Raw genomic sequence first — 26,891 nt, forward strand, 5'->3', positions numbered from 1 at the left:
AGTAACTGGAATGAGTCCGCTGTCCCCCTACCTCAACGTCGACCCTCGTTACCTAGTGCAGGTAAGCCATGAAGTTGAGCATCCTCTAATATCAGAAATCACAAGCTACTTCTTCAACTGCTTTTAACAAAGCGTGGCTTAATCTATTTTATGTTGGTTTTTGTTTTTTTATTGAAGGACACGGATGAGTTCATCCTGCCCACAGGCGCAAATAAGACCAGAGGGAGGTTCGAATTGGCCTTCTTCACTATTGGGGGTTGCTGTATTACAGGTGAGACGAAGCCCATGCTTTTCAATTAAAATGTCTGGCCCCTTCCTTATTGAGAATGGTACACAGTATAATACGACACCGTAAATCTGAACTTTTTTTGACTGCAGGCGCTGCATTTGGAACGATAAATGGGGTGAGGATGGGACTGAAGGAGACCAGAGACATGGCCTGGTCCAAACCTCGTAACGTACAGTGAGTTATTTTTTTCGGTCTCGTAGTGATCCCACTAATCATCCGAATTGAATGACCTTCAATTATAACTTCCAACCTGTCCTTCCACAGGATTCTTAACATTGTGACCAGGCAGGGTGCATCATGGGCCAACACACTAGGCTCTGTTGGTAAGCTTCACTCTCAGCTCGATCTCTTTATTCCAATAATCCCAATGTTTTTAGAGTCCCTCAAGAGTTGCACATAATAAATATATGCAGTTTGTCATAAGAATATACTGTCACGATGCGCGCTTGCAGTGGCATTGGAAGAAACTATACTCTAGTGCATCTCCTTAATTCCTCTTCCAACGTGTGCAATATGCATCATTGTAACAGTGTTTAATATTATTTCCTATCAATGTTCTCCAATGAACACCAATGATTAATCTGCCTGTGTATTCTTCTCCTCTGCGTCTGTGTTGTCCCTCCTGCAGCGCTGCTGTACAGTGTGTTTGGTGTTGCCATAGAGAAGGTCCGAGGAGCAGAGGACGACATCAACACAGTGGCAGCTGGGACCCTCACTGGGATGCTCTTCAAGTCAACCAGTAGGTTTCTGTTCGTGTGGGATTGGTTTTAACGCGGTGGATACATTTTTTGTCGTTGGAAGGCACTAGAAATGCATAGAAGCACTTGAAGTACAAATGTATAATTGGTTTTGTTATCGAAGTCCGTCGTTTCCATTCCCTTTTGCTGTTTCTGTCTGTGTTGTGCCCTGGATGGGGCTTACATGCGCTCAAGTGTTGTATGTTGAATCCCCCTGCTTTCCTTTCTCCCCTCCCCAGGTGGCTTGAGGGGGGTAGCCCGGGGTGGCCTCGCCGGCCTGGCCCTGTCTGGAGCATACGCCCTCTACAGCAACTGGGACAACATCACCGGCTCCTCCTCCTCCTCTTCCTCCAGGCTGTACTGAAGATCCCAATCTCGGCTTCATTACCCCTTCTTCCATACTCCCACATGACCCCCCCCCCCGTTCACAGCTGTTAACCACAGGCCTCAGCAAGGAATCAGACTCTGGTCAATGGCGGTGTACTGTACAGGAATGTGTGGGGGTTTAATGCTGGGCCCTCTGGTCCTCGGGTCCTTCCTAACGCACCGTCCAATCCCCTACTACGGAGCCTTCCGGATACACAGGATCCAACTGAAAATGGAGACTTTATTGACTTTGATGTGTGTGACTCTGAATTCACTTCGTCCCATCCCCCACCGGAGTTTGGTCTGTGACCTTCAAAATGGGTTCAATGTTTCGTCTCGTAAACTAGGGCTGGATGGGGTTTGTAAAAGTGTATATTATTGTATTTTAAAATGGCCAAATATTAATTGGAGTTGTGTTAGCCTTGAAACACTGACATTTAAAATCTGTATCATATTCACATTTATTACATCAGCAGATATAGTTTATAAAGCAGGATGGAAGCTGGAAAGTGACTTGGTACGTTTATCCGTCGGGAAGTTTAAGTTATTGTGACTTTAATGTTGAACATTCATTGTTGGTCAATGTGAACACTTCAACCTTTTGACCTCATCAACTCCATTACTGTCATTATTTCCCGGCTGAATACCTCTCACCCAATGGCATGTTAATGAACACAAAGTATCATCATTTTAGTACCAACCTATTAATTATCTGCAGTACTGTGGTAATGATCAGTTGCAGTTGAAAGATTGAAAATTCTACTGCTGTATTTGTATGGCCTTTCCCGTCAGCCATGTGATGAATACAAATAAAGACTACACAAGTTCAACAGGATTTTGATGGGAACAGATTTTCTTGTACAAATGTATTTTATTTGGTTACCAACCATAATGTAGGTGGTTAGTATATCTGTCAAAATGGCAGTCTATCAATTAAACTGTTCCAATTCATCTATGTCATGCCGGATTAATACACAATATACCATATTGTGTACAAGGTCTAGGGCCAAATCGATCAGCTCTTTAGCACATTTATGTTTTAAGTCAGTCATGAACAAGAGCAGTTCTGAAGAATAATAAACCTAATGCATAACCAGTAAAGTCTAATGGTAATGAAGTGGTTAAAAACAAGTGCTTGCTCTCAGCGGCAGAACATGGAGAACCTGTCTTCTAGGGTCCGGTGGAACCACAGAACCTGAACATGGATCTTTCAGGGAGGGGGGGGGGCTCTGGTCAGTGCAGGAAGAAGTCCCTGATGCGCGTGGCCTCGATCCAGGGGATGTAGGCGGCGGTGCGGGTGAACACGCTGGGCTTGTTCTCCACCGTGCAGCCGATGGGCCCGAAGCTCACCACGCCGTGCACCTCCCAGCGGTCCCGGCCCAGCTGGCACAGCAGGGGGCCCCCGGAGTCGCCCTGGGGGAGAGACGTTCAGTCACAAAGCAACCATGACATGGTTCCTTATTGCCCTCTGACCTTGTTTGAGGGTTGCTGCGGGCACTTTTGAACACTTTTTGGGAAAGAGTGAAGTTGAGTGGAAAAAGGTTTTGAAGCCCTGCTCTAGGATTTATACATGGTCCGGCAGGTGTGTTCACCAGCCTGCTCGACTAACTCCAATGGTATCGGGTTCAATCCCTAATGTCCACGTCCTAAGCTGTACGCATCCTTGAGCAAGAGGCCGTAACCCCTACCTGCTCCTTAATGGATTCTGAATTCACTGGGAGCTGCTTTGGAGTCAAAGCACCACCCGAATGCCGTGATAGTGAACAGTAACCTCCCTCTCTGGTGTTAGCCTGCAGGGCTAACGTGCTCACCTGGCATGCGGCGGGGGGGCCCTCAGTGTCTCTGAAGCCGGCGCAGATCATGGAGTCACGCACGCGGTCGCCCCAGAACTTCTTCTGCCGGCAGGTCTTGTGGTCGATGATGGGGAGGCGAGCCTGGTTCAGGGACTCGGCCAGAGACACGTTCTCCTTCCCACCTGAAACGTGGACCAGAGTATAGGGTTGAGACGTCTCAGGGATGGGGGAGGCTTTTGTGAATCCCTGGAAGGGATTCACAAAAGTATCTATAGGTGTATCTATAGGTGTTTTTTTATCTAAAGTATCTATAGGTGTATCTATAGGTGTTTTTTTTCTTGTTTCAAATTACAAGTATTCTTCTCTTAATACATACCATTGCCTGGTAGGAGTAGTGCTTTTAGTAAATCCTAAAATAAGTAATAGTATATCCATATCATGGCTTTGTGTTTTGCCTTGTGTTAGGGTGTGCCTAATGGTTCCATCATGCTGCCTACAGTATCCAAAATAAAGGAAGTGGACGACTCGTTCTATGAAAATGCCTTTTTGTCAAAATAATTCCTTTCAGATGCAGGCAGGTAAAAATAAATGGTCTTATTATATGTATCAAAGTGTGCTGTACTTGGTACTCTCATCAATGCCTGTTTTAAATGGCTCTGCCCTCTTGCACTCACCCCGCGTGTCACCCCAGCCCGTGACCCAGCAGTAGTGTCCCGGCTTCAGGCTGGTCTGCTTGCGCGGCAGGCAGGCGTAGCGGATAAAGTTGGACGGGAGAATGTCCGCACCGGCTTTCACCAGGGCGATGTCATAGTCCAGCTCGCTGTGCGTGGGGTAGCGGAAGTGCTCGTGGCGGTAGATGCGCTTCACGGGGATCACTCTCTCGGGGATCTCGGAGCGTTTGAGTTGGTGCTTCCCCAGGACGATCCGCCAGCTGGCAGCGTCCTCCGCCTTACCCCTGGAAGGTAAACATGTCTCAAATGAAGGGACTTTCAATGGAACTGATGATTATTTCCCATCTGGGATAAATACACTTCATCTTTGTTTTAGTCGTTTGTGTTGCTAAAAAGTACGACAGATATGTATGGAGACTACATTTTTATAATTAAATTAATACATTAAACACAAAAAAATACCCCATCATATAAAACAGTTTGCACTGGAAATACCCATTTGACCGAATGCTAGGTCTTACTTTTGGAAGCAGTGGGCGGCGGTGAGGATCCAGTTCTTGTGGATGAGGGTTCCTCCGCAGACATGAATGTAGTGCTTACTCCCCCTTGGGCGGACCTACGAGGGATGGAGGGGTGGAGAGATGGACCGAGAGTCAGCATCCTCGGTCACTGTCGTGCTAGTCAACGAGAATTTGATGTTTTCCAGTCTTTATGGAGTGGAGTTTAGAGATTTTGTTCTGAGTGTAGGGCTACTGTACCTGTAGTATTACTAGCCTTGTGTAGGACTCAAGTCCCTGTAGTGTTACCAGCCTTGTGTAGGGCTAATATACCTACAGTGTTGCTAGCCTTGTGTAGGGCTACTGTCCTTGTAGTGTTACTAGCCTTGTGTAGAGCTACTGTCCTTGTAGTGCTACTAGCCATGTGTATAACTGTATTACCTGCAGCGAGACCTGCCAGGGCCAGGAGTGAGGTTTGGCCTCGTTCCCCGACACAATCCTCTCGGCCATGTTGGGTTTGAAGTGGGACATGCCACAGTCATTGGGCCAGTCTAGGAGCACAGAGGACACATACACACACACACACGCATACATTACCCCTCAAAACCCAGACCAAATAATCCAGCATATCAACAACGGCTTCCAGGTTCACCGTGGCGTCGGGGTGCGTCACGTGTCGCGCGGTGGCAGACCGGCGGGCGCCCACTAAACGGCCCCTCCCCCCTTGCCCGGCCCCCCCGCTCTCACCCAGGTGGAGGATCTTGTGCTGGGGCGTGCGTCCCGGGCTGAGGGCGTAGGAGGCCACGGGCACCGCCGCCCACCGCAGCAGCAGCAGCAGAACCAGCGGAAGCAGAAGAATAGGAGGGGGTCCTGGAACGGCCATCGTCTCTCATGGCCGCCGCCCCGCGCCCCAGCCTATTTATACTGCCGGACGTAGACGACGTACATGGGCAGATACACACATGCAGCCACTCAACAGCAGGTGGGGGGCGGACAATGTGTGGCGCAGCAACAAAGACCAAACACTGGATTGTTCTCCTGTAACAGAGGGGTTTTTTTCTCCCCTACTGCCTCTGTGATAGGAGATGCAGGGGGTCCCATCAGCACTTTCACCTGCAAAAAAACATATGGATCGGCCCATGCCTCCCGCCACGGCCCACATGTGTACATAACACACGCGCGCGCGCACACACACACATATATACAAACACACATAGGACAAAGGGGAGTCAGAACTGGGAACAATGTTTGTAAACACACACCGTTACGTACATGCAGGAAATCATATGACAGATGAGATCAGGTCAGATGATGATGCTGTGACCTCTGACCCCTTAACAAACTCTATATGGACTGTGCTCACCTCATCCTGCATGGTCATGACTCAACAGAAAAACAACAACATGGGTGTGACTAAAGATAGTTTTAATAACAATATAATAACAGTCAATCATTTTTACTCATCAACAGCAGAAGGGGCGCATATGCGTCAATAAAATAATAAAAGAGATAATATAAAACATAAGTAAGAATGGCATAAATCCACAGCAAGTCTGCTTGTTTATCTCAAACCGGTGAAATATGACAATAACTCCAGTGGAAGCAACCAGTCAGTGAGGGCTTTCGCTACGGTGAAAGAGAATGTGCCTGCTCATCTGAATGGTCCTGAATGCCCCCCCCCCCCCCCCCCACAGTGGTTCACCAAGGTTACCCATTAATGAACTTATTGTATGCGTGTTGTCCTAGCGAGGCGCGAGTAAGTCAGCTAATGGAGTACAGAAGGCTGAGCCACAAGTTCCACGTTCTGTTGTTGGTGAGCTCAGTGTAGGGAGACGGTTTGTTGACGGAAACAGAGGTCATTTGGTCCGGCAATATACATTGGTCCATTTAAAAACAAGGGTACCGGATCACGCCCATCTCCTGTTGCGTTATTTTTCGAAAGGGATCAATGACACCACCTTGTACGTCATTGTTGACGTGCGGCCTTCACCTGAGCCTTACATCCGGAAAATAAGTTGATAATAGTATTAAAAACGTGTCAAATAAAAATGTACTCAGTTTTGGTCTTGGCTGGAGCCCCCGCAGCAGGGCTTCGCCCGGGGCCACTTCAGTCCCTTCGTCAGGCTGAGGCTCATGCAGGGGGAGGACCTGTGTTCCGCTGTCTCCTTCTCTTCCCCTTTGCCGTTCCCCTTCTCCCTCTTTACTTCAATCTTCCTTTTCCCGCCGACGTCCGCTGCCAGTTCCTGCTTTTTTCTCTTGCCTTTCTCCAGCTCGCTCTCGGCCTTGGCCTTGGCCTCGCCCTCAGAGTCCATGGTGGGCGTGGCCAGCCGTGGCGGCTCCTTGGAGCCTAAAACTGTGACCTTAGCAGCTCTGGTTTGGCTCAGCGTGGTCCCTGCCGCTCTGGTGGCCGCCTTCAGCCTCCACTTGCTTCTGGGCGGCGGGGGGCTCTGTCCTTGTTTGTCCTTGTCCCCCCGGAGGGTCAGGTGTCTCTCGATGGCCACGTTGAGCTCCTCGGGGTCCACGGAGCTGCCGTAGACGTCCCAGGTCATGCCCTCCTCGTCCCACTGCACCTGCTTCATGCTGCCGCGCCGGCCCAGCTCGCCGCCCCGCCCCCGGGGCCGCTCCTCCCCCTGCACCTTCAGGCAGGACCTCCTGCGCTCCGGGGGCTCGGCGGCGGGCGCGAGGGTCTCCCACATCAAGGAGCTCTTCTTTCTCTTCTTCTCCTCCTCCCCTTTCTCCTCCTCCCGCTCCTCTCCGGCGTCTTGGAAGAACATGCTGGAGGTGGCCGAGACCAGGTTGGAGGTGGAGCCCACGGGGGAGCGCAGGTTGAGTCGGGAGCCGGGCGGGGAGCCCAGGACGGAGTGGGAGCCCATGTGGGAGGCGGACGCGAAGGACGTGTGCTTCCTCAGGCCGGACCACGAGCCGGGCGGGGAGGCCGTCTGCACGGCAGCGTCTACCGACCTCACGGGGGACCCGGGCGTCTCCTGCTCCTCCTGAACCTCGACCCCGCCGTGGTCCTTTCCCCCTGGAGGCCCGGGGGTCTCTAGCCTCGACTGACCACAGATGCACCTGCAGCGCGCGCTCAGGCCCGTGTCACTCAGGGAGGACGCCAAGGGGGACCGCCATCTGCGACTGACACCGAGGTCAGCGGCTGAGGATCCCGGTTGCCATAGCGACCCGCCTTGTCTCGGCGGCTCTCGTCCCTCTGTTTGGGTCGGCGGCAGGTGCTCCTCCTCACCCCCGACCACGGAGCGCGCGCTCCCAAACACGCTCGGCAGCTCCTCCGAGGCTTGGACGGGGTGCGCGCCTCGATGGGAACCGTCCCCGACGCCGCCGTCGCTCCCCGGGCCGACGGGCCGACGCGGAGGTGAGGTAGGAGAGGAGGGAGAGCCACAGGCTGACGGGATGTGCTCGTACTCCATGCTGGGGAGCCGGCGGGGTTCAGGGGAGGTGGGCGGCGGGGCGGAGGGTGGGACGGGTGGGCTCGCAGGAACCTCAGGGGTGGGTGGCGCGGGTGTAGGCGAGGACATCGGCGGTTGCTTCCCGCAAGGAGACAGAGGCAAGGGGGGTCTGGTGGAGGGCGACACGGGGGGTGTTTCAGGAGAGTCAAAGGACGGCGACGGGCTAGCAGGGTGAGCCAGCTTTGACGAGGGGGCGACCTGGATCAGACTCTTGGGGCGCCCGGGTCCTCCCCTCCAGATGACGCTGTCCGGGGTGCTGCAGTCGCTGCGCGTGCTGCAGGTGCTCCATCGCTCGCTGAGGGGGCGTGGGATCGGTAGCGCCTTGTTGGCGGCGGCGGCGGCGGCGTCCTCAGTGAGTTGCCGCTCGCGCAGCTGCTGCAGGCTGCAGGCCTGGCGCTCCGTGTGCGTGTTGGTGCTGGAGCTGCGCCGGAGGTCCTGCCGGGTCACGGCCGGGTCCCAGGGGCGGTGGGGCTCCGTGGCCATGAGCACGTCCATGGAGCTCTTGGAGAGGGAGAAGATGGGGCCGTCCTCTGTGTCCTCGTATTGCACCTCTTCTTCGTCTCCGTCAGCCTCGGTCCAGGTTTTGTGCGAGGGCATGGCACGGGTGGCGCCCGACTGGACAGCAGACCCCGCCGGCTCCGCCATGCCAACAAGGCTGAGACAAATGCAGAGGTTATAGACTTTGCACACACACACACACACACACACACACACACACAACACACACACACACACACACACACACACACACACACACACACACACACACACACACACACACACACAAGCATGCAAGCGATCAGGATTAACCTAACCAGATTACAGAGTCCTGATTGTTGTATGATTCAGACAAATGTCAATTATCTGGATCAGGATTTAAAAAAGCATCCAGGATTTATTTGCCCATTGAGAATGTAAGATTGTGAGAGAAACTCTGCACACAGGCAATACGCACACATGCCCAAAGACAGGGAGACGATATATAGCAATGAAAAACCATGCTTAGATCATACACATAGATGTCTGATTTATCTTTATTCATCCATTAGACCTTCCTAACCTCCCACCCCAACCGACCTGTCAGTATTTGCTTAAAGACCCCGATATAATTTAACTTTCCTGATGCTAAATCAATCTGTAACTGAACATAGAGAAGAAAAATTGCCCAATGTAATTATATAGCCAAGTGGACAGTAGCTAGCATTCACAGCTACATGTCAGGGAGAAGCATGGTCTTACCTTTATTAATCAGAGGCTGACTTCTGTCATGGCCCCCCTCCTACATGTTAACAGATGGACACACAATTAAAGATGGCTTCCTTCCATCTTCTCCTCAGTTCCAATAGTTTTTAGGCAAAATGTCTGTCTTGCCCGTGCTCTGGTATTAATGTGGTTGACCTTCGTCCCCGTCAGAAGTCTTTAGTGCTCAGCTGAAGCTGCCCCTCCTAATGCGTGTCTTGCTTTGTGACTCTGCGTGTCTTTGTGTGTGTGCGTGTGAGTGTGCATGCATGTGTGTGTGTGTGTGTGCATGCGTGTGTGGAGGCTGCTACTCTACATTCAGCTCTAAGGATTAGTCCTCTTTTATCTTATTAACTGACCAATCTCTGTAGTGGGGTTTTGTGTGTGTGTGTGTGTGTGTGTGTGTGTGTGCGTGTGTGTGTGTGTGTGTGTGTGTGTGTTTGTGTGTGTGTGTGTGTGTGTGTGTGTGTGTGTGCGTGTGTGCGTGTGCATGTGTGTATTACCACCTAAGCCAGGAAGGACTAGAAACATGTATATATAGTATAAGAGTTATTTGTAGAGCAAGAGACAGGTATATATAGCAACAAAGCTTTTTAATTTGACAGAACGCATGGAACAAAAAAGTTTAAACCCATGATCCATCCTTTACATATTTTTGATTAAGGCTGTGGAATTTAAAATATATTGGCAATAGCAGCGGTATTTTGTGTTCAAGAGTCACAGTTAATCAATTAAAAGAAAAGATAACATAAGAAAAAAAACTAAGCGAAAGGGTTAACAAGGGATCAAAAAAGCGAGATATCAGCCAAAAGTGGTGAGAATGGACCATCTGGGACAGAGTTCCCCAGCGCTCCTGGATCTCAGAGCAGAGCAGAGGAGAAGTCATATTTATTCACCAGAAATATTTCAGTTGTTGAGTCCTTTGAGAATAGAGAACGCACGCAAGAGAGAGGAGTTACAGCCAACAAGAAGCTACTGAACTTCCTCCATGCCTGAATGAAATTGAGAAGGATTAAAAAATCAGTTTTTGAGGGCTGTAACTGAATAAACTAACCCATGGAAAGTGAGTAGAAGTCAGGTATTTCCTGTGCTTTGTTTTTCCTTTCACTCTGAATTTGAATGCACATATTAATATTTCCTGTTTCCTTTCTCTCCTTTCAGACCAGGTGGTAATTCTCGCCGTGGGTCTGCTTATGGGGCTCCTGATAATATTGTGCGTTTGTATCTTGGGGTATTGCCTATGGAGGAGAAAGGGGCAAAGTCAATACCAAGAATTTATCTCAACCTTACCACTGTTCCCAGAATGCACTGCTCCAGTGCTGCAGGTTTCTCAGGGCTCCCGGCCCAGGTGAGGAAGAAATCTCCTTAAGATGTACCTGTTCCTGTAGCTTTTATATAGGTTTAACTTACACTGGGGAAACATCCCCGCCAACGTTTTGAGTTGGCTGATTATTTTCCCATCCACTTGTATAATGTATAATTTGTTAAAACTGTTCTGAAAAAAATGCTTGCACCAAGCCTAACAGATGAGATTACTTTGAGAAGGTTTATTTTGCACAATAAGTCTGCATAAAATGCAATGAAAATAAAGAAGAAATTGTCCAAAAAGGTAACCCTAACGATGCACACATTACAGGTGGAATCTGTAGCCTAGGCTATGAAGTTTTGATGAGGCGTTATTAAAAAAATACTATATATTTCCATAATCATCTACTCTGCCCTCATACAATAAAAAGGCCCTTACTTTTCAACACAAAGTGTCTCCCTTGACTTTCGTTCATTCCACGTCTCTTTGCTCAAAGGTGCGATGAGATCCCCTTCACTGTCCCTCCGCGCTTTGAACCCAGAAGCCCTAGCGCTCTGGCGGGCCAGGGGCAGGTGAGGAGCGACCGGATGGAGGCTGACGGCCAGAGGGACATCTTGGCTCATCGTGGATCCCTTTGCGTCCGGAGTAAGTCCGAACCAGACGTCTGAGTTTAAAAGGTCAATGTCCAGAAAGGCTTACCTGTAGAACGTATTCTTACCTGTAGACCGCATTCTAAGCTGTAGACCGTATTATAATCTGTAGACCGTATTCCTACCTGTGAACCGTATTATAACCTGTAGAGTCGACCGTATTCCTACCTGTAGACCGTATTATAACCTGTAGACCGTATTATAACCTGTAGACCGTATTATAACCTGTAGACCGTATTATAACCTGGTAGTCCAAACCTGTGGACCATACTCCTACCTGTAGTGGGTATTCATACTGTGTATCTGGTCCTGGGGTCACCTCAGGCTGGTACCCCATGGGGACCCTTCTGGAGGGCTTGTACCGGGGCCCCGCCCTGGAACAGGTGGCTCCGCCCCCCGGCCCCGCCCCGGCTCTGCTTCGCAGTGGGAGTACCGGCGGTGCAGTGAGCAGCTCACGGTGTCCCTGCTGCGCCTCGGCAACCTCCCGCCCTGTTTCCACGGCAACGTGACGCTGGTGGAGCTGCAGCTGCTGCCCGACGACCGGCGGCCCCGGCAGGCCAGGGCCCGGGGCCCGGGGCCCGACCCCGAGCTCGCCGAGTGTTTCGTCTTCCAGGTAAAGCAGAGTTTGACAGCGTAGAGTTTTCATGACCTCGTGCCGCCCGTAAAAAACGCTTGCTTCATTAGGGTTAGAAACACATACGACCACATCCGCACATCCGCACATACACACATACACACTTTACTCTCTCTCTCTTTTCTCTCTCTCTCTCTCTCTCCCCTCTCTCTCTCTCTCTCTCTCTCTCTCTCTCTCTCTCTCTCTCTCTCTCCTCTCTCTCTCTCTCTCTCTCCCTCTGTCTCTCTCTCCCTCTCCCTCTCTCTCTCTCTCTCTCACCCTAGGTGTCTGCAGTGTGTGTGTCTGAGAGCACGCTCAGTGTGTGTGTGCTGAGCGTGGCGCCCCAGCGGAAGCGTCGTGTGGTGGGCCGGGTGCTGTACCCCCTGGAGGGCCAGCTGGGGGCGTCTGGCCGGGTGCTCTGGAGGGACCTGGAGACAGACACCTACTCACAGGTACAGGACACCCGTCCATGACGTACCAACCCACCCAACGCTGTTGATGGAACGCTTTTGTGCAACATCCACAGTCTAGCTTGCAGGCGTCAGTGAGCCAGAAGCCCAGCCCCCTCGCTGCTCCTTAACGGCTTGTACCTGAAGAGTCACTCAAACGTTCACCACGTTTGTTGCATCGCCATGTGCACAAGAACACAAGCAATTCACACACGAGTGTGTTGCATTAATAGCTGTTTACATCCGAAGTCGTTCAACTGTTATGTCTCACACTTCAATCCCCCCCCCCCCCCCCCCCCCCCCCCCCCCCCCCCGCCCGCCCTGTCCTGTCGCTCTGTGTGTCAGTGCTCAGAGCTGGGAGACGTGCAGGTCTCCATGAACTACAGCCCGTCCCTCCGGCGGCTCACCCTGGGAGTGGTGAGGGCCCGCGGCCTGCAGCTGCTCAGCGACACAGGTGAAGAGCCGTGGAGGTGCGGAGGGGAATGTCCTTTGGGTTGACAGGGAGGTACATGGGAGGGGGAGAGTCTGATACCCAGAACCAGAGGGATAGCACTGCTGGGATGCACTGGGTGTGTGGGTGATGTGCAATGGCTTCCTTGCTTGAGCTTCTATTTACAGCTCTTACGATGATATGGGGACATCTTAAAAACAAGAATGTGTGTGTGTGTGTGTGTGGTGTGTGTGTGTGTGTGTGTGTGTGGTTGTGTGTGTGGTGTGTGTGTGTGTGTGTGTTGTGTGTGGTGTGTGTGTTGTGTGTGTGTGCTTGTGTGTGTGTCCGTCCCTGCGGGTGCATGAATGTGGGGGTGTATGTGTGTGTGGGTGTGCGTGCGTCCATATGTGTGTGTGTGTGTGTGTGGGTGCATGCGCGTGTGAGTGTGCGTGCGTCCATATGTGTGTGTGTGTGTGTGTGTGTGTGTGTGTGTGTGTGTGTGTGTGTGTGTTGTGTGTGTGTGTGTGTGTGTGTGTGTGTGATCCCCAGGGGTGTTCTCTCAGGTGAGCCTGCAGAGACACACCCAGGTGGTGAAGACCAAGAGGAGCTCTGTGGTGAGCTGTGGTGGGGCCGACCCTCACCTCGACCACCGGATGACCTTCAAACTGCCCCCCCAGCACCTGGACGAGGCCTGCGTGAGGCTGGAGTTGAAGCAGCCCGACCCCATGAGTCCAGGTAGAGGCGTACACCAGGGCAGGGTACAGGGGCAGGGAAAAGGCTGTCACACACCAGAGAGGGTTAGCGGTAGAAACATCAAAGTGACCCAACATGGACGCCGGAACCATGTGAATGGCCGGTCCACCTGCGCCCTATATAGAGTACTATTTAGGAAATCACCATTTTGTATTGATGTAGTCGACTATTTAATGTCGATAGTACATCGAAAAATAACTTTGCATCTGACTTATTTACAATCTATATCCCTTGACGCAAAGCGGCTTTCATTGTCCTCTGAATCAAACGCCACATACAGGTTAGGTATGCAGATAAGCTGTCAACACATTTCAACACATGTCATGCCGATAGATTTCCGATTTCATTTATTGCGAGTGATCACCAGAAGTATTCTTAGTCGAACTGTAGGCCAGTTTCATTTACGGATGGTCAACAGTCTCATTTCCTCAACCTATTTGTAACCTTGTCTAAATACTTCTCAGTGGGGGAAATTCCACAAAAACATTAAAATAACATTAAAAAACAAACCGCACCATGCATGATCAAAATTCTACTCCCAAACCAGGATTTTGTGAAGAGGCCATTCTGCCGTTTTTCACCCCAGCTATGTGTCTATGTCACCCCCCAGAGTGTGCAGCCGTGCTGGGGGTGGTCGTGTTGGGGCCCTTCATGTACGCCAGAGGCCCCCAGCTGCAGCACTGGCTCGACATGGTGAACCCCACACAGGAGCCCGTCAAACAATGGCACGGCCTGGGCCGGTGCCTTTGACCCCCAGACAAACAGACACAGACACGGACAAACGCACACACACACTCACTGTCTGGCTGTGTGTCAGAGAGGAACTCATAGTCACAGGCATACACACACACACACACACACACACACACACACACACACACACACACACACACACACACACACACACACACACACACACACACACACACACGCACACACACATACAAACACACACACACACACACACACACACACACACACACACACACACACTTGCTGTCTGTCTGTCAGAGAGACTCTCACAGACTGACAGACGGACAGACTCACAAACACGCATAAAGATATCGGTATGTTTGTAAGAAATGCAATGTTTAATGTTAATTGGTTTATTATGTTGTTTAGGAGAGGAAAATTAAAGCCCTGCATATGCTGTACATGTCCTTTTATCTCATACATAAGGTTGATTGTTTATTAAAAAAGTGTTTGCGTCATCGTTGTCTGTATCTTTTGTAACAGAGAAGGCCCCAGAATTGGTTTAGTCAGTAAGATACTGACTATGTTTGCCAATAGGAAGAAGTAAGCCTCTTTCAACTAAGAACAGTTTGCTAACGACTCGTATTTACCTCCTCTGTCTGTAGCACAAGCCTGCCCCACCCTGCTGTGATCCTGGTTTACAGATTAATCCAGCACATGGTGACTTGAGATCAGCTTGTATTTATTTAACAGCCTCAGGAAAGAGTTGGGAGAGTTCAGAAGACAAAAAAGCAGTGAGGGAAAGACCCCAGCACAACCGGACAGTAACAAAAACAAAGATTGACTCTTTTTTGCATAAGATCGTGAAATTAAAATAAAAGAAGAAGTAGGCCTACAATGAAATGAGGTCAGGCAACTAACATGTCATAATGAAAGAGGCCATGGAACAATGTGGAAAAGACAAAGTAGATGGTCGATTTTAATATGAAGAAAATACAACAAGTAATAGATCAGATTATTTTCAGAGGAAGTTTTGACTTTCTTATTAATCTTTAAGCATATCATCATGTCATTTACTTTCAGGATATTTTCATTCACAATCACGGTCATGTCATTTCTGGAGGGGTCAGAAGGTGGCGCTAAAGAATGTAAACCCATTATTCGCTATCACACACATGCAAGAAAAGAAGAATCGCTTAGTAACAAATAAGGCAGCTTTAGTTAAAACAAACATTTAAGCATATTTTTTATAACGTTGATAATAATTCCCAGCACGCCGGATACAGCATAATGAAGATAAATGAAAATACTTTGCTTGAAGGTGACAAAGTCGTGTTGGTGCCTTACAATGACCATCATGTGCCCAGGTAATAACGTACTCAATTGATCTGTTATATGGTCACGCTTATTTAAGAATCATAAAATATGACCTGCTGGATGGCTGTGGACCCAGTGTCAGTGTGGTACCATTCATCGGGAGTTTTAAAAAACACTAGCCTCCAACTTAAGCCTCAGTCATTACTTTGAATGTCTTTTCGGGGTTATTATCTCAGGCTAGCCCCTAAATACAATGTCATTTTTCTCTTTATAACTTCTTTATCCCGTCTCTGCGTTAGGTATCACGAGTGGATGAAGTCCCCTGAGCTGCAGCTGCTGACGGCGTCGGAGCCCCTCTCCCTGGAGCAGGAGTACGAGATGCAAAGGAGCTGGAGAGAGGACAACGACAGTATGTTACATGGCTCTCTTGTACACTTGGATAATGCAGAACCGACATATTTAACCGATAACCGTAAAGAAATAGGAACATTTAAATTACGAAATATGATTGAAGTGAAATGATAGATGTGATCATCAAGTTTGGCTTTAGTTTTTATAACATCCACCAAACCTTTGGAATATAGATGCACATTAATGATCGACCCACATCACTACATCATTAAACCTCCATGTGTAACCTCCCCCCTGTTGAACCTCTGCTGTTTCCTCCTCAATATGATCCCCTTTTCTTTTGCCTCATTGTTTCTTTGCTCGTCGCCATGAATGAAGCATCAGTCTGTGCTCTGCTTCCAGAGTGCACCTTCATCATCCTGGACAAGCAGCGGTGGTCAGAGCCTGCGGCCCAGGAAGAGCAGTGCATGCTGGGAGACGTGAACATGTTCCTGACCGACCCCACTGACCTCTCCCTGGCCGAGCTGGAGATCATGATCGCTGGTGACACGCCCCTTATCTTATACCGTGTTGAAGTGCTTCACTCATAAAGACATGTTCATTTGTTTAGAAGTGGCTGAAATCTATAGAAGAAATCAACAATTTGATTAGAAAAGTTATCCAGCACTCTGTAAAGGTGGTTGGTTACTTTTTAATACATCTTCTTAAACGGATCTGTATACGTTGTACTTTATATGTAGTACTCTGTATGTACTACTCTTTATGTAGTACTCTATGTAGAACTCACTACTACAGGTACTCCTCTATAGATAGTAATTTAAAGGTAGTTCTCTATATTGAGGTTCTCTCTGCTCATTGTTTGCCCTGTACAGAGCCCAGCTACCGGGGGAAAGGACTCGGAAAAGAGGTCACATGCATGATGCTGTGCTATGGTGAGCAAAGCCAAACAAGGCCAACAAATATGAAGCCTGAGGCGATATATCAATCCTATCAACATTCTTATTCGGATGCTGAGGTGTTACCAGCACCTGGCCTTCCAGTTCAACCATGTCCTGTCCAAAGGAATTTCCAAGCTGGGGATCCAGAAGTTTGAGGCGAAGATCGGCCTGGACAACACGGTTAGCATCGCCATGTTCAAGAAGCTCCACTTCCAAGAGGCAAGTGCACGCGCACACGCACGCAAGCACACACACACACACTCACACACACGGATGGCTGCCATTGTAGAAATGATTACTGGCCTCTTGAATCTCAGGGGCAAGTTATACTTCTGCGTAGAAGACACCTACATGGATGTGTGCAGCATGCAAGCCTCTACGTCCGTGATTCTGAGCGCAGTCGACCACAACGTTGATTCAGTAGGACGGAACTGACAAAAATGTCATGGCCAGTTCCGCCCTCAACCCTGTGCCTCGGTTCTCCTGCAGCTGTCTGTGTGCAAGGTGTTCGGGGAGGTGACCCTGGGGATGACGGTGGACCCGTCACTCCGGACCAAGCTCCTGGGTGACATGGCGTACGTGAAGGAGAGACAATACCAGCGCCACTCATCCCAACCCACCGGAGCGGGCGTCATGACGACAACCTAACAAATCTGCCGTCGCTGCTTGCGGACTTCTAGTGTGTGTGTGTGCGCCCGTGTGAGGCAGGTCCCTCCGGAAAAGTCGGGGAGCCCCCCCAATGAAACGAGATAAAAATACCTTTCTGGACTACGATTCCCATAAGCTCTAGGAAAACAGGGCTGAGAAATCTTTGTGGCAATGCATGAACACACATGCAGATGTGTATTATTCTGCTATCTTTGTAGAGATAGCAAAATAATAATGTCATTGGCGGCATTAATTGGGATCAAAATTTCAAAGGAAGTTCAAAAATGAATTTAATTTCAAATGTAAACCAAGAAAGCCTATCGAATCAGGCAAATGTATTAGATGCCACTGTAACTATAGCAACCAGAACCAGCCACCCTGTATTGATGCTTTTCAAAACGTTGGCAAAAATAAATGTCTGTCATACAGACTTTTACATCCATGGTTGTAAACATGTGTAACACTTATGATTTGCATGATTGCGTTTACATCTAGCCATGAGAGAGAGAGAATAATTAGCTCAGGAGGTGGAGGCGGTTTACTTGTAACCGGAAGGTTGCTTTGCTAGTTCGATCCACTGCTCCCCCCCCCCCCCACCAATTGAGTGTCGCGGTGTCCCTGATCAAGACACCTAACCCCGACTGCTCCCGACGAGCTGGCTGTTGCATGGTTGACTCCGCCTTCAGGGTGTGAATGTGGGTACGAAGGGTTGTAAGTCGCTTTGGTTAAAAGCGTCTGCTAAATGCCCTTAACGTAAATTACAGTTGTTATAACTGTAATTTGCTCCTCACCAATGCTGTCATCACCTTCAGGTTTTATGTATAGCAGAAACTAAATACACCCTGCGGACATCTGCAACGGAACCCAGAACCTCGCACATGCAACGCCCGTCCAGTGCATGGTGTCCCTGGTGACAGCCTTGGGGTCCTTACCGTATGGCAGGCCATCATGAAGTCAGGCTTTAGGGAGGGAAACATGACGGTGACAAGTTCTGGGCTCCTGTCCCACATTGAATGTATTGGCATCATCAGTTCTTCAGCCACTTGTTGGAGACGTGAACGTTTGCTATCATGAGCTGCTTTTGTTTATTATTTGAACCTTGAGCATGAGAAGTCTTTCAACTTTTGCTCCAAACTGTGATGACCTTAGGAAATCATTTTGAGACAGGACTCCCAGACTTTTCTGCAGCGTAGAACCCTTTAATAATACTGATGAAATATTTGGTGAAATTAAATAGCTCCAGAACACATTTCAGGTGATGCGGTACAATTTGCATTTCATTGATCAGTAGTGACCTCAGATCTCCCATCTCCACAGATGGACGATGTGATCAAAGATAGCATGGGCAACTTTTGTTCTAACAAATCATGACCGATCAAAGAGACCAAAAGGAAAATTTCACTTTTAAATTCAAACCATCTCTCGTCGTCTTTAAATTAATGCCCAGATATTCCATCAAAATTACATACACTGTGATACCTTAGATAATTGTTTAGAATAAAAACGAGGTTGCATATTTTCAGCATGTTCTTTATATTCCGCATCAGACAGTAACCTAAAGGAGAGTCATGACTGGCTGTAGATTTAAGAGTCTAAACAGCACAGAGAGCAACCTAACATAAATTAATACCTGGAATCCCTCAAATCAACCCATTGAGTGTGCATTGTTTCTGAGTGTTAGCTTGCATTCTTTAAGCATAAGGCATGGACTAGAGAAATGTTTAAGACAATGTTAAAAAAAAAAAAAAAGAGGCAGTACAAACGGGAGCCAAGAGCAACAACAATTCCATAGGAATTTTAGAGGGCCTTTGTTTTGTTTTTTACATTTGTCCTTTGCCCTGCTTTCTACCGATCCAGATTAAGTTTCACACCCTCATGCAGGATGGATGGGGCGCGGGTGCGGGACGTGGGTTCCCATCTTACAGAGATTCACAATTTCCGCAGTTAAGTTTAGTCAACAAAGCAAGAAAAAAGTCAACTATCCCACATTTCCACACACACACACACACATACATACATAACAGCGGGAACCCACGGTGACGAGCGACTGAACCGGACCTGGGTTCAGTTCTTGGCCGTCTGGCTGGACTCCAGCAGCTCCTTGGCCATCGTGGACCAGTCCTTCAGCAGCTGTCTGAGCAGCACGTCCTGCCGCCGGGCCCAGGTCAGCCCCGTCTCCAGGGCCGCGTTGACCGGCACGCACGCCGCCTCCCTGCGCAGCTCCGTCAGCTGACAGGCCGCCGCCGCGCCGGCCAGTCCCAGCAGCAGCAGGAGGAGGAGCTTGAACAGCAGGCCAATCAGAGAGCGCCGTGGTTTCGGGGCGGACTCCTCTGCAGCTTTTTTATCTGGGAGGGACAAACGATCGTTCATATTCTTAAAAGGGTAAGTATCCCCAGTTTAAGCAGAAGAACGTTTGCCTACGGGTTTAAAAAATGTGATCTGTGGCGTCCATTTTAGAAAGACTGACAACCTCAATTTGTTAAACTAGAACAGTTATCAGCTGAAAAAAAGTGATTTACTTAGCGTTCAACAAGAACGGAGTTCGTTCAACTTGGAAGGTCATGCAAGGTTTTAAATGTGAGAAATCAATATATAGCCACGAATGTCTCTAGGCCCGGTCAGGCCCCAGGACTTCAAGGCAAAGTATCAAACATATGGTTCCATTTGTACACTACTTGGACAAAGGTGCCATATTGTATTGATACGATTACCATCCGATTACCCTCCTCTAAGACCTGGGGCCCCACCTGCCGCCAGCCCGTTCCTCTTCTTCTTCTCCTCCTTCTTCTTCCTCTGGTGCTCCTGGGCGGCTGTGGCGTCCAGCTGGGCCTGGTACTCCTTCCTCCTCCTCTCCTTCTCCTCCGCCTTCTCCTGCTTCCGGACCTCGCGCTCCTTGGCCTCGCGCTCCCTCTTCTTGGCCTCCTTCTTCTTCTCTTGTTCTGAATGGGGAGGAGGAGGAGGAGGGTGAGGATGAAGGAAGACACAGTGGCGTGAGCATTCTCAAAGTTATTGTCTTGAATAATAAGGATTCTTATACTTTAGCTTATAGCCATAAGTCGCCCATAAGCCTTGCTACAATCTTTTAATTGTGAACTTCAGATAGACAATTAAAAGATCCATTGATTGAGTGCATGAACAGGAATAACATCTAATCTAAATTACATCCTACAATCAGAAGTGCAAACTGTGCTTATCCACAGAGCTTTGCGTCTGCTTACACAGTAACCGGATGCAATAGCAAATGGAATAGAGAGCAACATGGCCATAAGGCTTCGTTCCAGGCAACAAGATCAGACCATGGGCGTTGGAAGACTCACCTCGCTCTTTCAGGAAGCGTTTCTCTCTGGCTTTGTCCACCTCTTCCTGGACTTCTTTCATGTGCAGCAGAACCTACGGGTAAGACAAAAACACAAGCAAATAATACATTCAGACCGACATCACATCAATAGTGGAACAATCGACACGATAGACAGGGAGCGACGCACACCACGCAGATACACCCATGACGACTGCCCTCTTGCTGCCTGGGTCCTCCCGCTCTCTCCCTCACCGACTCACCTTGGAGGCACACTGTTTGCACTGCTTCTCGTCCAGACAGTCCCCGGCCGCCTTGGCCAGCTCCGTCTCCAGGGGGTTGTCTTTCAGGTCCAGCCACTTGAGGTTCTGGAGAGGCAGAATAAAGGTTGGTTGAAAACTCTTGAGAGGTATTCCATGGGTTTCTCCATCACCGCATAGCAGCAGAGGCACCAGAGCCATGGTGCTCTGAAGAGGAGCGTGGTAGTTCCTTAATAATCAGGAAGAGCTAAAGGAAGGGTTGTGGTGTCTGTGACTGACCCGTAGCTGAGAGAAGCTGACAGGGAGGCCTGTTAGCTTGTTGTTGTACAGGTCCAGGTGCTGGAGGTTGCAGAGGTTACCCAGGTCATCGGGCAGTGACGCCAGCTGGTTCTTACTCAGGTCTACCCTGATCAGGTGAGTCAATTTACAGAAGTCTGGCTGCATGAGGCAAAACAAAATACACATATTCAATTTTGGCCATTTAGTGTCCGTTTGCTTTGCTAATATGATGGCATTTAAGTGGGCGTTTGTTTGCAGGACTTACAGGAAGTGATGTGATGTTATTGCAAGACAAGTCCAAAACCGTCGCTTTTCGCAAAGCAGCCTATGCGAAAGAGGATAGGAAAACACAATAAGGCCTATTGTCATCACAGTGTGACGGATAACAGACGGGGGACCTGCAGATAACGCACTACATTGCGCTAATCAGAAGATATAACACAAATTCAAGCAGGCAACTTACGAGTTCTTTGACTGGAACTTCGGAAAGGTTACAGAGACTGAGGTCCATTTCGTTTCCATTGATCTTATCCTTTAGGTTCAGCACTTTGCCTTTACTCATCGTGGTACCTGTGGCTATAACGTTAGGGGAGAAAAACATTAACGCATGTCGTCGTCCTGAAAAAGAACATGAATAAATTGACGTGGCATTTAAAAAAGGCTCATAAACCTCATGTAGTAAGAGGTCTCAGGATCCCAGTTGATCTGATTTCACGAGCACTTCATTTATTACTCGATTACTAAGTGAGCAATTGCCTTTTTTCCAGACCATTTGACAGCACTAACTGTTATCCAAGATACAAAGTAGGGTTTCGCTTACCTGTTAAATCGTCTGTGGTATAATGATATACTATGAAGACCAAATAAAGGACAGAACGTCAAAATAAATCGGAGAATGTGAAATAAAGCTTAGTGCTAATTTATTTAGTTGGTACAACACAGGGACTGAGGAATCCTTGAATGAAAATCCACGTCACAGATTCACTGCAGCTGTCAGAGAAGAAGAACAACTTCATGAACACTGAGGACCACAGCGCCCCCTACAGTATTGGAGAAGGGTGGCGGTAATACTGAATACTTCCACCTGTGGTAAGTATTTTTGATGCATACGATAATCTTGCTACCTACGAGTGTATGTATATCTACTTTATTTGCTTCATGGTACGTTAAAGCTGCTGTACGATTTGTGAGTCATAAAGATAGAGGGTATATTTGGGCAGAGGAATATTTTGCAAGATTTCAGAAATAGCAGAAATTAATTTCTGTTCAATTCCAAAGATTTGTAAACCCTTCTCAAATGCTGTTAACATTGTGAAGCTGGGGTGGCGTCATGGTGTACAACCATATACCACCTTGCAGCCATATAGCACACAAAGCTAAGGATTGAGAATAAATACATGTAAATGAAAACGACATGGATCCTTTTGGCTATTTGGGTCCAGTATCCGGGCTTCCCATCTCGAACCTGGCCACCCTCCAGTCGAGTTTCCAAAGCCTTCCTTATCTCCGTCAACAACCCCAAGACCACCAGGTGTAGCTCTGTCTCTCCGGGCTTACCCTATTTGAGAGAGAGGCAGAGCGTTACAAGATGCCCCCTGCAGGCGAGACACATGGGGACCTTTGCTGTTCAATAATTTCATGTTCATGTCGTTTTCTACCTCATGAACCGCAGGGAGCAGCGAAGATGTGCTCACGAGGTCGATCAGAAATGTGCAACGGGTCTGCCCGTTCTTATCTGAAATTAAGAAGTTTTGAAGAAGAATATTAACTTACTTACTTAACTTAAGTATTCTTAAAATGCTTATCTTCTTCCTCATATTCACAGTTTAAGAGCACAATCTCTTGAAACGCTTGCCATCGAAGCATGTCGCTAGGCAAGGATTTTTTTAATATTTAATTGAAATGCTTATAATCAACCTCCTATATATTTATCTGAGCCGGAAAGATGTTTTGATAAAATCTGCATATATCTGATCCTACAAAATTGTTTAGATTGTTGTTTTAAACCTTTAAATAAGAATTACCAGTATCGCCCTTGTTGACTATGGGCAGATCTTTTTGTCCTCGTCCATACTGCAGTCTTCCTCCTCCTTCACTTTGAAGTGGAAGTCCTTCTCCATCAGGTGCATCACCACAATGGTCTCGCACAGACTCAACAGCATCAGCGAGATATCCCCGCGCAGTAGGTCGCTGTGGGAACAAAAAAGGGAACCAGTTTATACGATATTCGCATGCAAGTGTCATTTCACATGCAATGTGTGTTGGACGTTGATTCCCGTGATGAGGTTGACTCCAGCCTGTTCACCTATGAGCGGGATCCTGCTGGAAGTGGACGGCAGTATGTCGTTGAGGATGAGCTGCAGCACCGTCACAGAGAGCATCACCGTGACCTTAAAGCTCAGCTTCTCCCCGCCCTTCTCGGAGATGAAACAGTGAGGCCACGTCCAGGCACATGAAGAAACCAGATGGGCAACAGGAGGGTGACGACGTACAGGACCGGCCTTCTCCTCATCGTGATCTTGGGGAACGCATGACACAGGTTGTGCCGATCAGATATGACAACATGCATCCAATGCATGTTATGCTCATGCACATGCGGTCATGTGGCTGTGTACCCACTTTGAGATTCATGCAGTGTATAGAACGTACAGTGTATGTTATGTGATCTATGGAGTCTTCGCTGAATTTGGTGACATTCACGTTGCAGAACGTCCACATCGTCCTGCGTCCGCAACACCTCGCGAGTCATCCTGGTGCAGCGTTGGAGCCCTGGGCGAGGAGCCTCAACTCCTTGTCTGAAAAGAAATGAGAAGAGAGGGATAAATGACCAGAACCTAAGCATGGACGTAGAGCAGAACAATAGTTTGACTTCCAGACGAAAGGGTATCGGATTCGATCCCCAACGTCTACAACCTACTTGAAGGCAGCATTAAGCCTACGATCCCGATCTCTACCTGCTCCTTAATGACCCTGAGTTCGGGTAAGATCATCTCCTAAATATATACATATTATAAAGTGTATTGTATGCAACATGCACTGCACACACTCAACCACACACATAAAGACACATACAATACAAACTACTGTACAGGTGGGTGTACTATTAGCCTGGCTCCGCCCGCCTAATTACTTCCACTCAATTTGAATTTCCCTTCTGTACAAATGAAATGAAGTACGAGAGTCTGGTAGGACCAGGCTAGGTGTAGATATGCTGCGGCATGAGAACCCACAAAACACCCACCCGTGTGGGTGATGGACTTGAAAGTGAGAGTGCATCTCTGTGTGTCGAAGGGGAAGCTGAAGATCTGCATGAGGCAGGTGCTGACCACCACCATGCCCCTGTTGAGCTCCACAGTCCCGTTAGAGTACAGCGTCAGGAAGGGCGAGGGAGGGGCCTTGTCCTCCGCAATCCTGGAAAGGAAGAGAACAATGACGTGTGTTTGTTTGAATAACACTGGTATCACATTCAGCGTTATGGGTATTTAACGATTTAGCTACTCTAGCCTTGTCATCAACTAAGATAATGGCCTTCTTACAATCTTCTTACAATACCATGAGTGGCCCCAAGGGATTTCAATCCCTTGCCATGGCAGTGGTAACTCTAAGCTCTGCAAAATGGGTACACAGGAAACACTGCTGATGATCTGTGTAGGACTGCACCACTCACATTTCCTCAATGATGATATCGGGTTCCCACATGAGCTTCTTGGGAATGGAAGGGATGTAGGTAATGCCACAGAAGTCCTCGGGATTCCAGGAGAACAGATCACTGTGCCATTGCTAGAAACAGAATGTGAAGCCGACGTTTGGATGAAAGGTTTTGTGCCTTGTTCATGCAAGGACATTTCTATTTAACAAAATCTCTGAGATGCACCGAATAATAACTCAATAATATAATAATAACCTAGCCCGTCGAGAGAACTCACCAATGAAGTCAAGAGAGAAGCAACAAACATCTGTTCTTTTTCATCCTGAGGGTAAACAAATATCAGTATATATATATATATATATATATATATATATATTGTATATATACATATTAGCATTACCATGACATTTTTTCAAATATAAAAACTTTCATGGTAGCACACACACACACACACACACACACTTACCATACCCAGAATGCCATAGAGGGCTATCTCTAGATGTACTATGGTCTGATTTCTGTAGTCCAGGATGGGGCGAGTCATTGTATATAGCTCGTTGCCTTTGCTGATGTTCAGTTGAGTCAGAACGTCAAAGTAGCTGCACACCTTCTCGCTGGACACCTCATCCGTAGCCCAGGCCTCTGGAGCTGACAGCAGGAGAGCTGTTAGGGCAGCGGAAAGCTTAAGCCTAATTACACCATGAAATTAATACGGAAACGGCCCTTAGGAAGCAATATTGTTCATCCAATCAAACTCATTCAATTTAATCTCATTTCATTTCAATATCGTTCATTCATTTACGCTCATTTCTAAAATCGTAATTAAATCAGTTTATTGGTTTGTTGACATCCAAACTCAAATTTTGGGCTGAATCATTTATGATGCTAAAGTGTCATTAGATAGCCATGTCAACATGCTACGCAGACAGAATGGGTCACAGGTGTGTGTGCGTGTGTGCATGCGTGTGTGAGCATGTGTGGTCTGGTGTATATTGACGTGTGGATTATGGCAACTATTAACTATACTTAATGGATTGTATAACTCAAATGGGCTGATATTATAATGTGATTTCCTGCCCAATGCAAGTTATGGCTCAGATTCACATCATACACACACACACACACACACACACACACACACACACACACACACACACACACACACACACACACACACACATGTTTAAACCCTGATACCTTGGGTGAGGGGCCATTAGGGTTTGCCATCTTGTTTGCGGAGAAAATCTAAGTGTTTCATCAATTCTCAAACGTAGGTTCTTCCTTAATTACCTGACCTTCTCTCCTCTGTTTAGGAGCTCCCAGCCATTAACTCAAACCAGAAAAACATGAGCATGAACCAAAAAAACATACAGCATGGTCAGGTTAATGCTGGCTGTGGTTACTCAGGAACCATAAGTGAAGGGGCGAGGCAGGCAGAGAAACATTGTGTGGTCCAGTTGTCATTACGTCATTCAGAGCATCTTTCTTTGCATTTTGAGTCATTGGCTTTATTATAACATACAAGCTTTCATAATTATACATTTAATATAAAAGATAACAGCAACATTTTTTTATATTGCATTGGCAAAGCATGGTATTAAAAAAATCTGCTTTTTTATGATCCAAACCTTTTACATAAAGCACAATTATTTATAAATTACTTATTTAAACCCATAATACATTTCTGTTAGATTGACTGGTCAGAATGAAAACCAAATCAACCAAAACCATAATTAGTTATTGCCACAAAGATTGTACATTTTCAAATTGAATAATGAAAAATGTAAAAGTGCATTCACATGAACTGAATACATTCCGATATGGTACTATGACAATATGTTGATACACAAGTATTGACCATTGCACTTATAACCACTAAAGTAGTTTACATTTGTAATCATCAAAATCGTTTTTTATAATTAATTGAATACCACAGTCTATTTGATGTACATCTACTATAGAGAGCGGCTCTGCTCAGTGGCTTACCTGAAACGAGAAGCAGGATCATCAGAGAGACACGTGTCATAGTGGATCCTATGAGGCTGGAGTCAGAGCGACAGATTATACCGATAGTGGAGTATTAGCCTCTGCCTCAGTCCCTGGGTTTCGACTGACAAAAGCTCAATGCAAGCATGCAGCCCTGAGGACATTATAAAAGGGATGGACAAATAGGAAGAAATAATGAATTAATCATCATCATTCGATTG

The 26,891-nt window shown here is 47.8% G+C and overlaps 7 protein-coding genes across 8 annotated transcripts in view; 3 read left to right on the forward strand and 4 right to left on the reverse strand.

Moving 5' to 3' along the window:
* Positions 1–2,227, forward strand: part of timm23a (translocase of inner mitochondrial membrane 23 homolog a (yeast)) — a 2,735-nt gene extending 508 nt beyond the window's left edge. The window contains exons 2-7 of the mRNA XM_030340571.1: positions 3–61; positions 178–271; positions 379–463; positions 554–612; positions 918–1,028; positions 1,266–2,227. Coding sequence (XP_030196431.1) covers positions 3–61; positions 178–271; positions 379–463; positions 554–612; positions 918–1,028; positions 1,266–1,390 — 533 coding nt within the window. The 3' untranslated portion in view covers positions 1,391–2,227. The remainder of the gene's footprint in view (positions 1–2; positions 62–177; positions 272–378; positions 464–553; positions 613–917; positions 1,029–1,265) is intronic.
* On the reverse strand, positions 1,928–5,261 carry LOC115531354 (elastase-1). Its single transcript, XM_030340570.1, has 6 exons — positions 5,101–5,261; positions 4,795–4,904; positions 4,378–4,472; positions 3,860–4,140; positions 3,204–3,367; positions 1,928–2,805 (listed from the first exon to the last, which is right to left on the reverse strand). Exons 1-6 carry the CDS (start codon positions 5,234–5,236, stop codon positions 2,626–2,628), a joined length of 966 nt encoding a protein of 321 aa, XP_030196430.1. The 5' UTR covers positions 5,237–5,261; the 3' UTR covers positions 1,928–2,625.
* Positions 5,262–5,333: 72 nt separating this feature from the next.
* On the reverse strand, positions 5,334–9,315 carry LOC115531608 (translation initiation factor IF-2). Its single transcript, XM_030340964.1, has 2 exons — positions 9,054–9,315; positions 5,334–8,469 (listed from the first exon to the last, which is right to left on the reverse strand). The coding sequence occupies exon 2, from the start codon at positions 8,457–8,459 to the stop codon at positions 6,408–6,410; it is 2,052 nt and encodes a 683-aa protein (XP_030196824.1). The 5' UTR covers positions 8,460–8,469; positions 9,054–9,315; the 3' UTR covers positions 5,334–6,407.
* A 185-nt stretch (positions 9,316–9,500) lies between these two features.
* syt15 (synaptotagmin XV) lies at positions 9,501–14,081 on the forward strand. Its single transcript, XM_030340965.1, is given in 9 exon segments — positions 9,501–10,116; positions 10,215–10,404; positions 10,856–11,004; positions 11,334–11,432; positions 11,435–11,622; positions 11,907–12,074; positions 12,417–12,525; positions 13,051–13,236; positions 13,865–14,081. Coding segments are annotated over 9 exon segments (1,236 nt in total). The 5' UTR covers positions 9,501–10,109; the 3' UTR covers positions 14,005–14,081.
* A 1,017-nt stretch (positions 14,082–15,098) lies between these two features.
* On the forward strand, positions 15,099–17,312 carry nat9 (N-acetyltransferase 9). The gene is made up of 6 exons (XM_030340894.1): positions 15,099–15,314; positions 15,564–15,673; positions 16,018–16,158; positions 16,488–16,547; positions 16,678–16,772; positions 17,043–17,312. The coding sequence occupies exons 1-6, from the start codon at positions 15,238–15,240 to the stop codon at positions 17,199–17,201; spliced, it is 642 nt and encodes a 213-aa protein (XP_030196754.1). The 5' UTR covers positions 15,099–15,237; the 3' UTR covers positions 17,202–17,312.
* A 1,064-nt stretch (positions 17,313–18,376) lies between these two features.
* On the reverse strand, positions 18,377–23,082 carry lrrc59 (leucine rich repeat containing 59). Its single transcript, XM_030340891.1, has 10 exons — positions 23,060–23,082; positions 22,694–22,770; positions 21,856–22,593; positions 21,499–21,611; positions 21,301–21,360; positions 21,036–21,194; positions 20,760–20,864; positions 20,519–20,591; positions 19,949–20,140; positions 18,377–19,546 (listed from the first exon to the last, which is right to left on the reverse strand). The coding sequence occupies exons 4-10, from the start codon at positions 21,595–21,597 to the stop codon at positions 19,266–19,268; spliced, it is 969 nt and encodes a 322-aa protein (XP_030196751.1). The 5' UTR covers positions 21,598–21,611; positions 21,856–22,593; positions 22,694–22,770; positions 23,060–23,082; the 3' UTR covers positions 18,377–19,265.
* On the reverse strand, positions 23,079–26,818 carry LOC115531548 (5-hydroxytryptamine receptor 3A). 2 transcript variants are annotated; one of them, XM_030340896.1, is made up of 8 exons: positions 26,671–26,818; positions 25,151–25,332; positions 24,962–25,006; positions 24,703–24,815; positions 24,277–24,446; positions 23,685–23,830; positions 23,341–23,553; positions 23,079–23,225 (listed from the first exon to the last, which is right to left on the reverse strand). In XM_030340896.1, exons 1-6 carry the CDS (start codon positions 26,708–26,710, stop codon positions 23,781–23,783), a joined length of 600 nt encoding a protein of 199 aa, XP_030196756.1. In that variant the 5' UTR covers positions 26,711–26,818; the 3' UTR covers positions 23,079–23,225; positions 23,341–23,553; positions 23,685–23,780. The 2 variants fall into 2 exon arrangements, with proteins under 2 accessions (XP_030196756.1, XP_030196755.1); XM_030340895.1 differs by having other exon boundaries at positions 25,151–25,347.
* Between the last annotated feature and the right edge of the window lie 73 nt (positions 26,819–26,891).

This window comes from Gadus morhua, chromosome 18 (assembly GCF_902167405.1).
Source record: "Gadus morhua chromosome 18, gadMor3.0, whole genome shotgun sequence".
In the NCBI taxonomy this organism is placed as follows: domain Eukaryota; kingdom Metazoa; phylum Chordata; class Actinopteri; order Gadiformes; family Gadidae; genus Gadus; species Gadus morhua.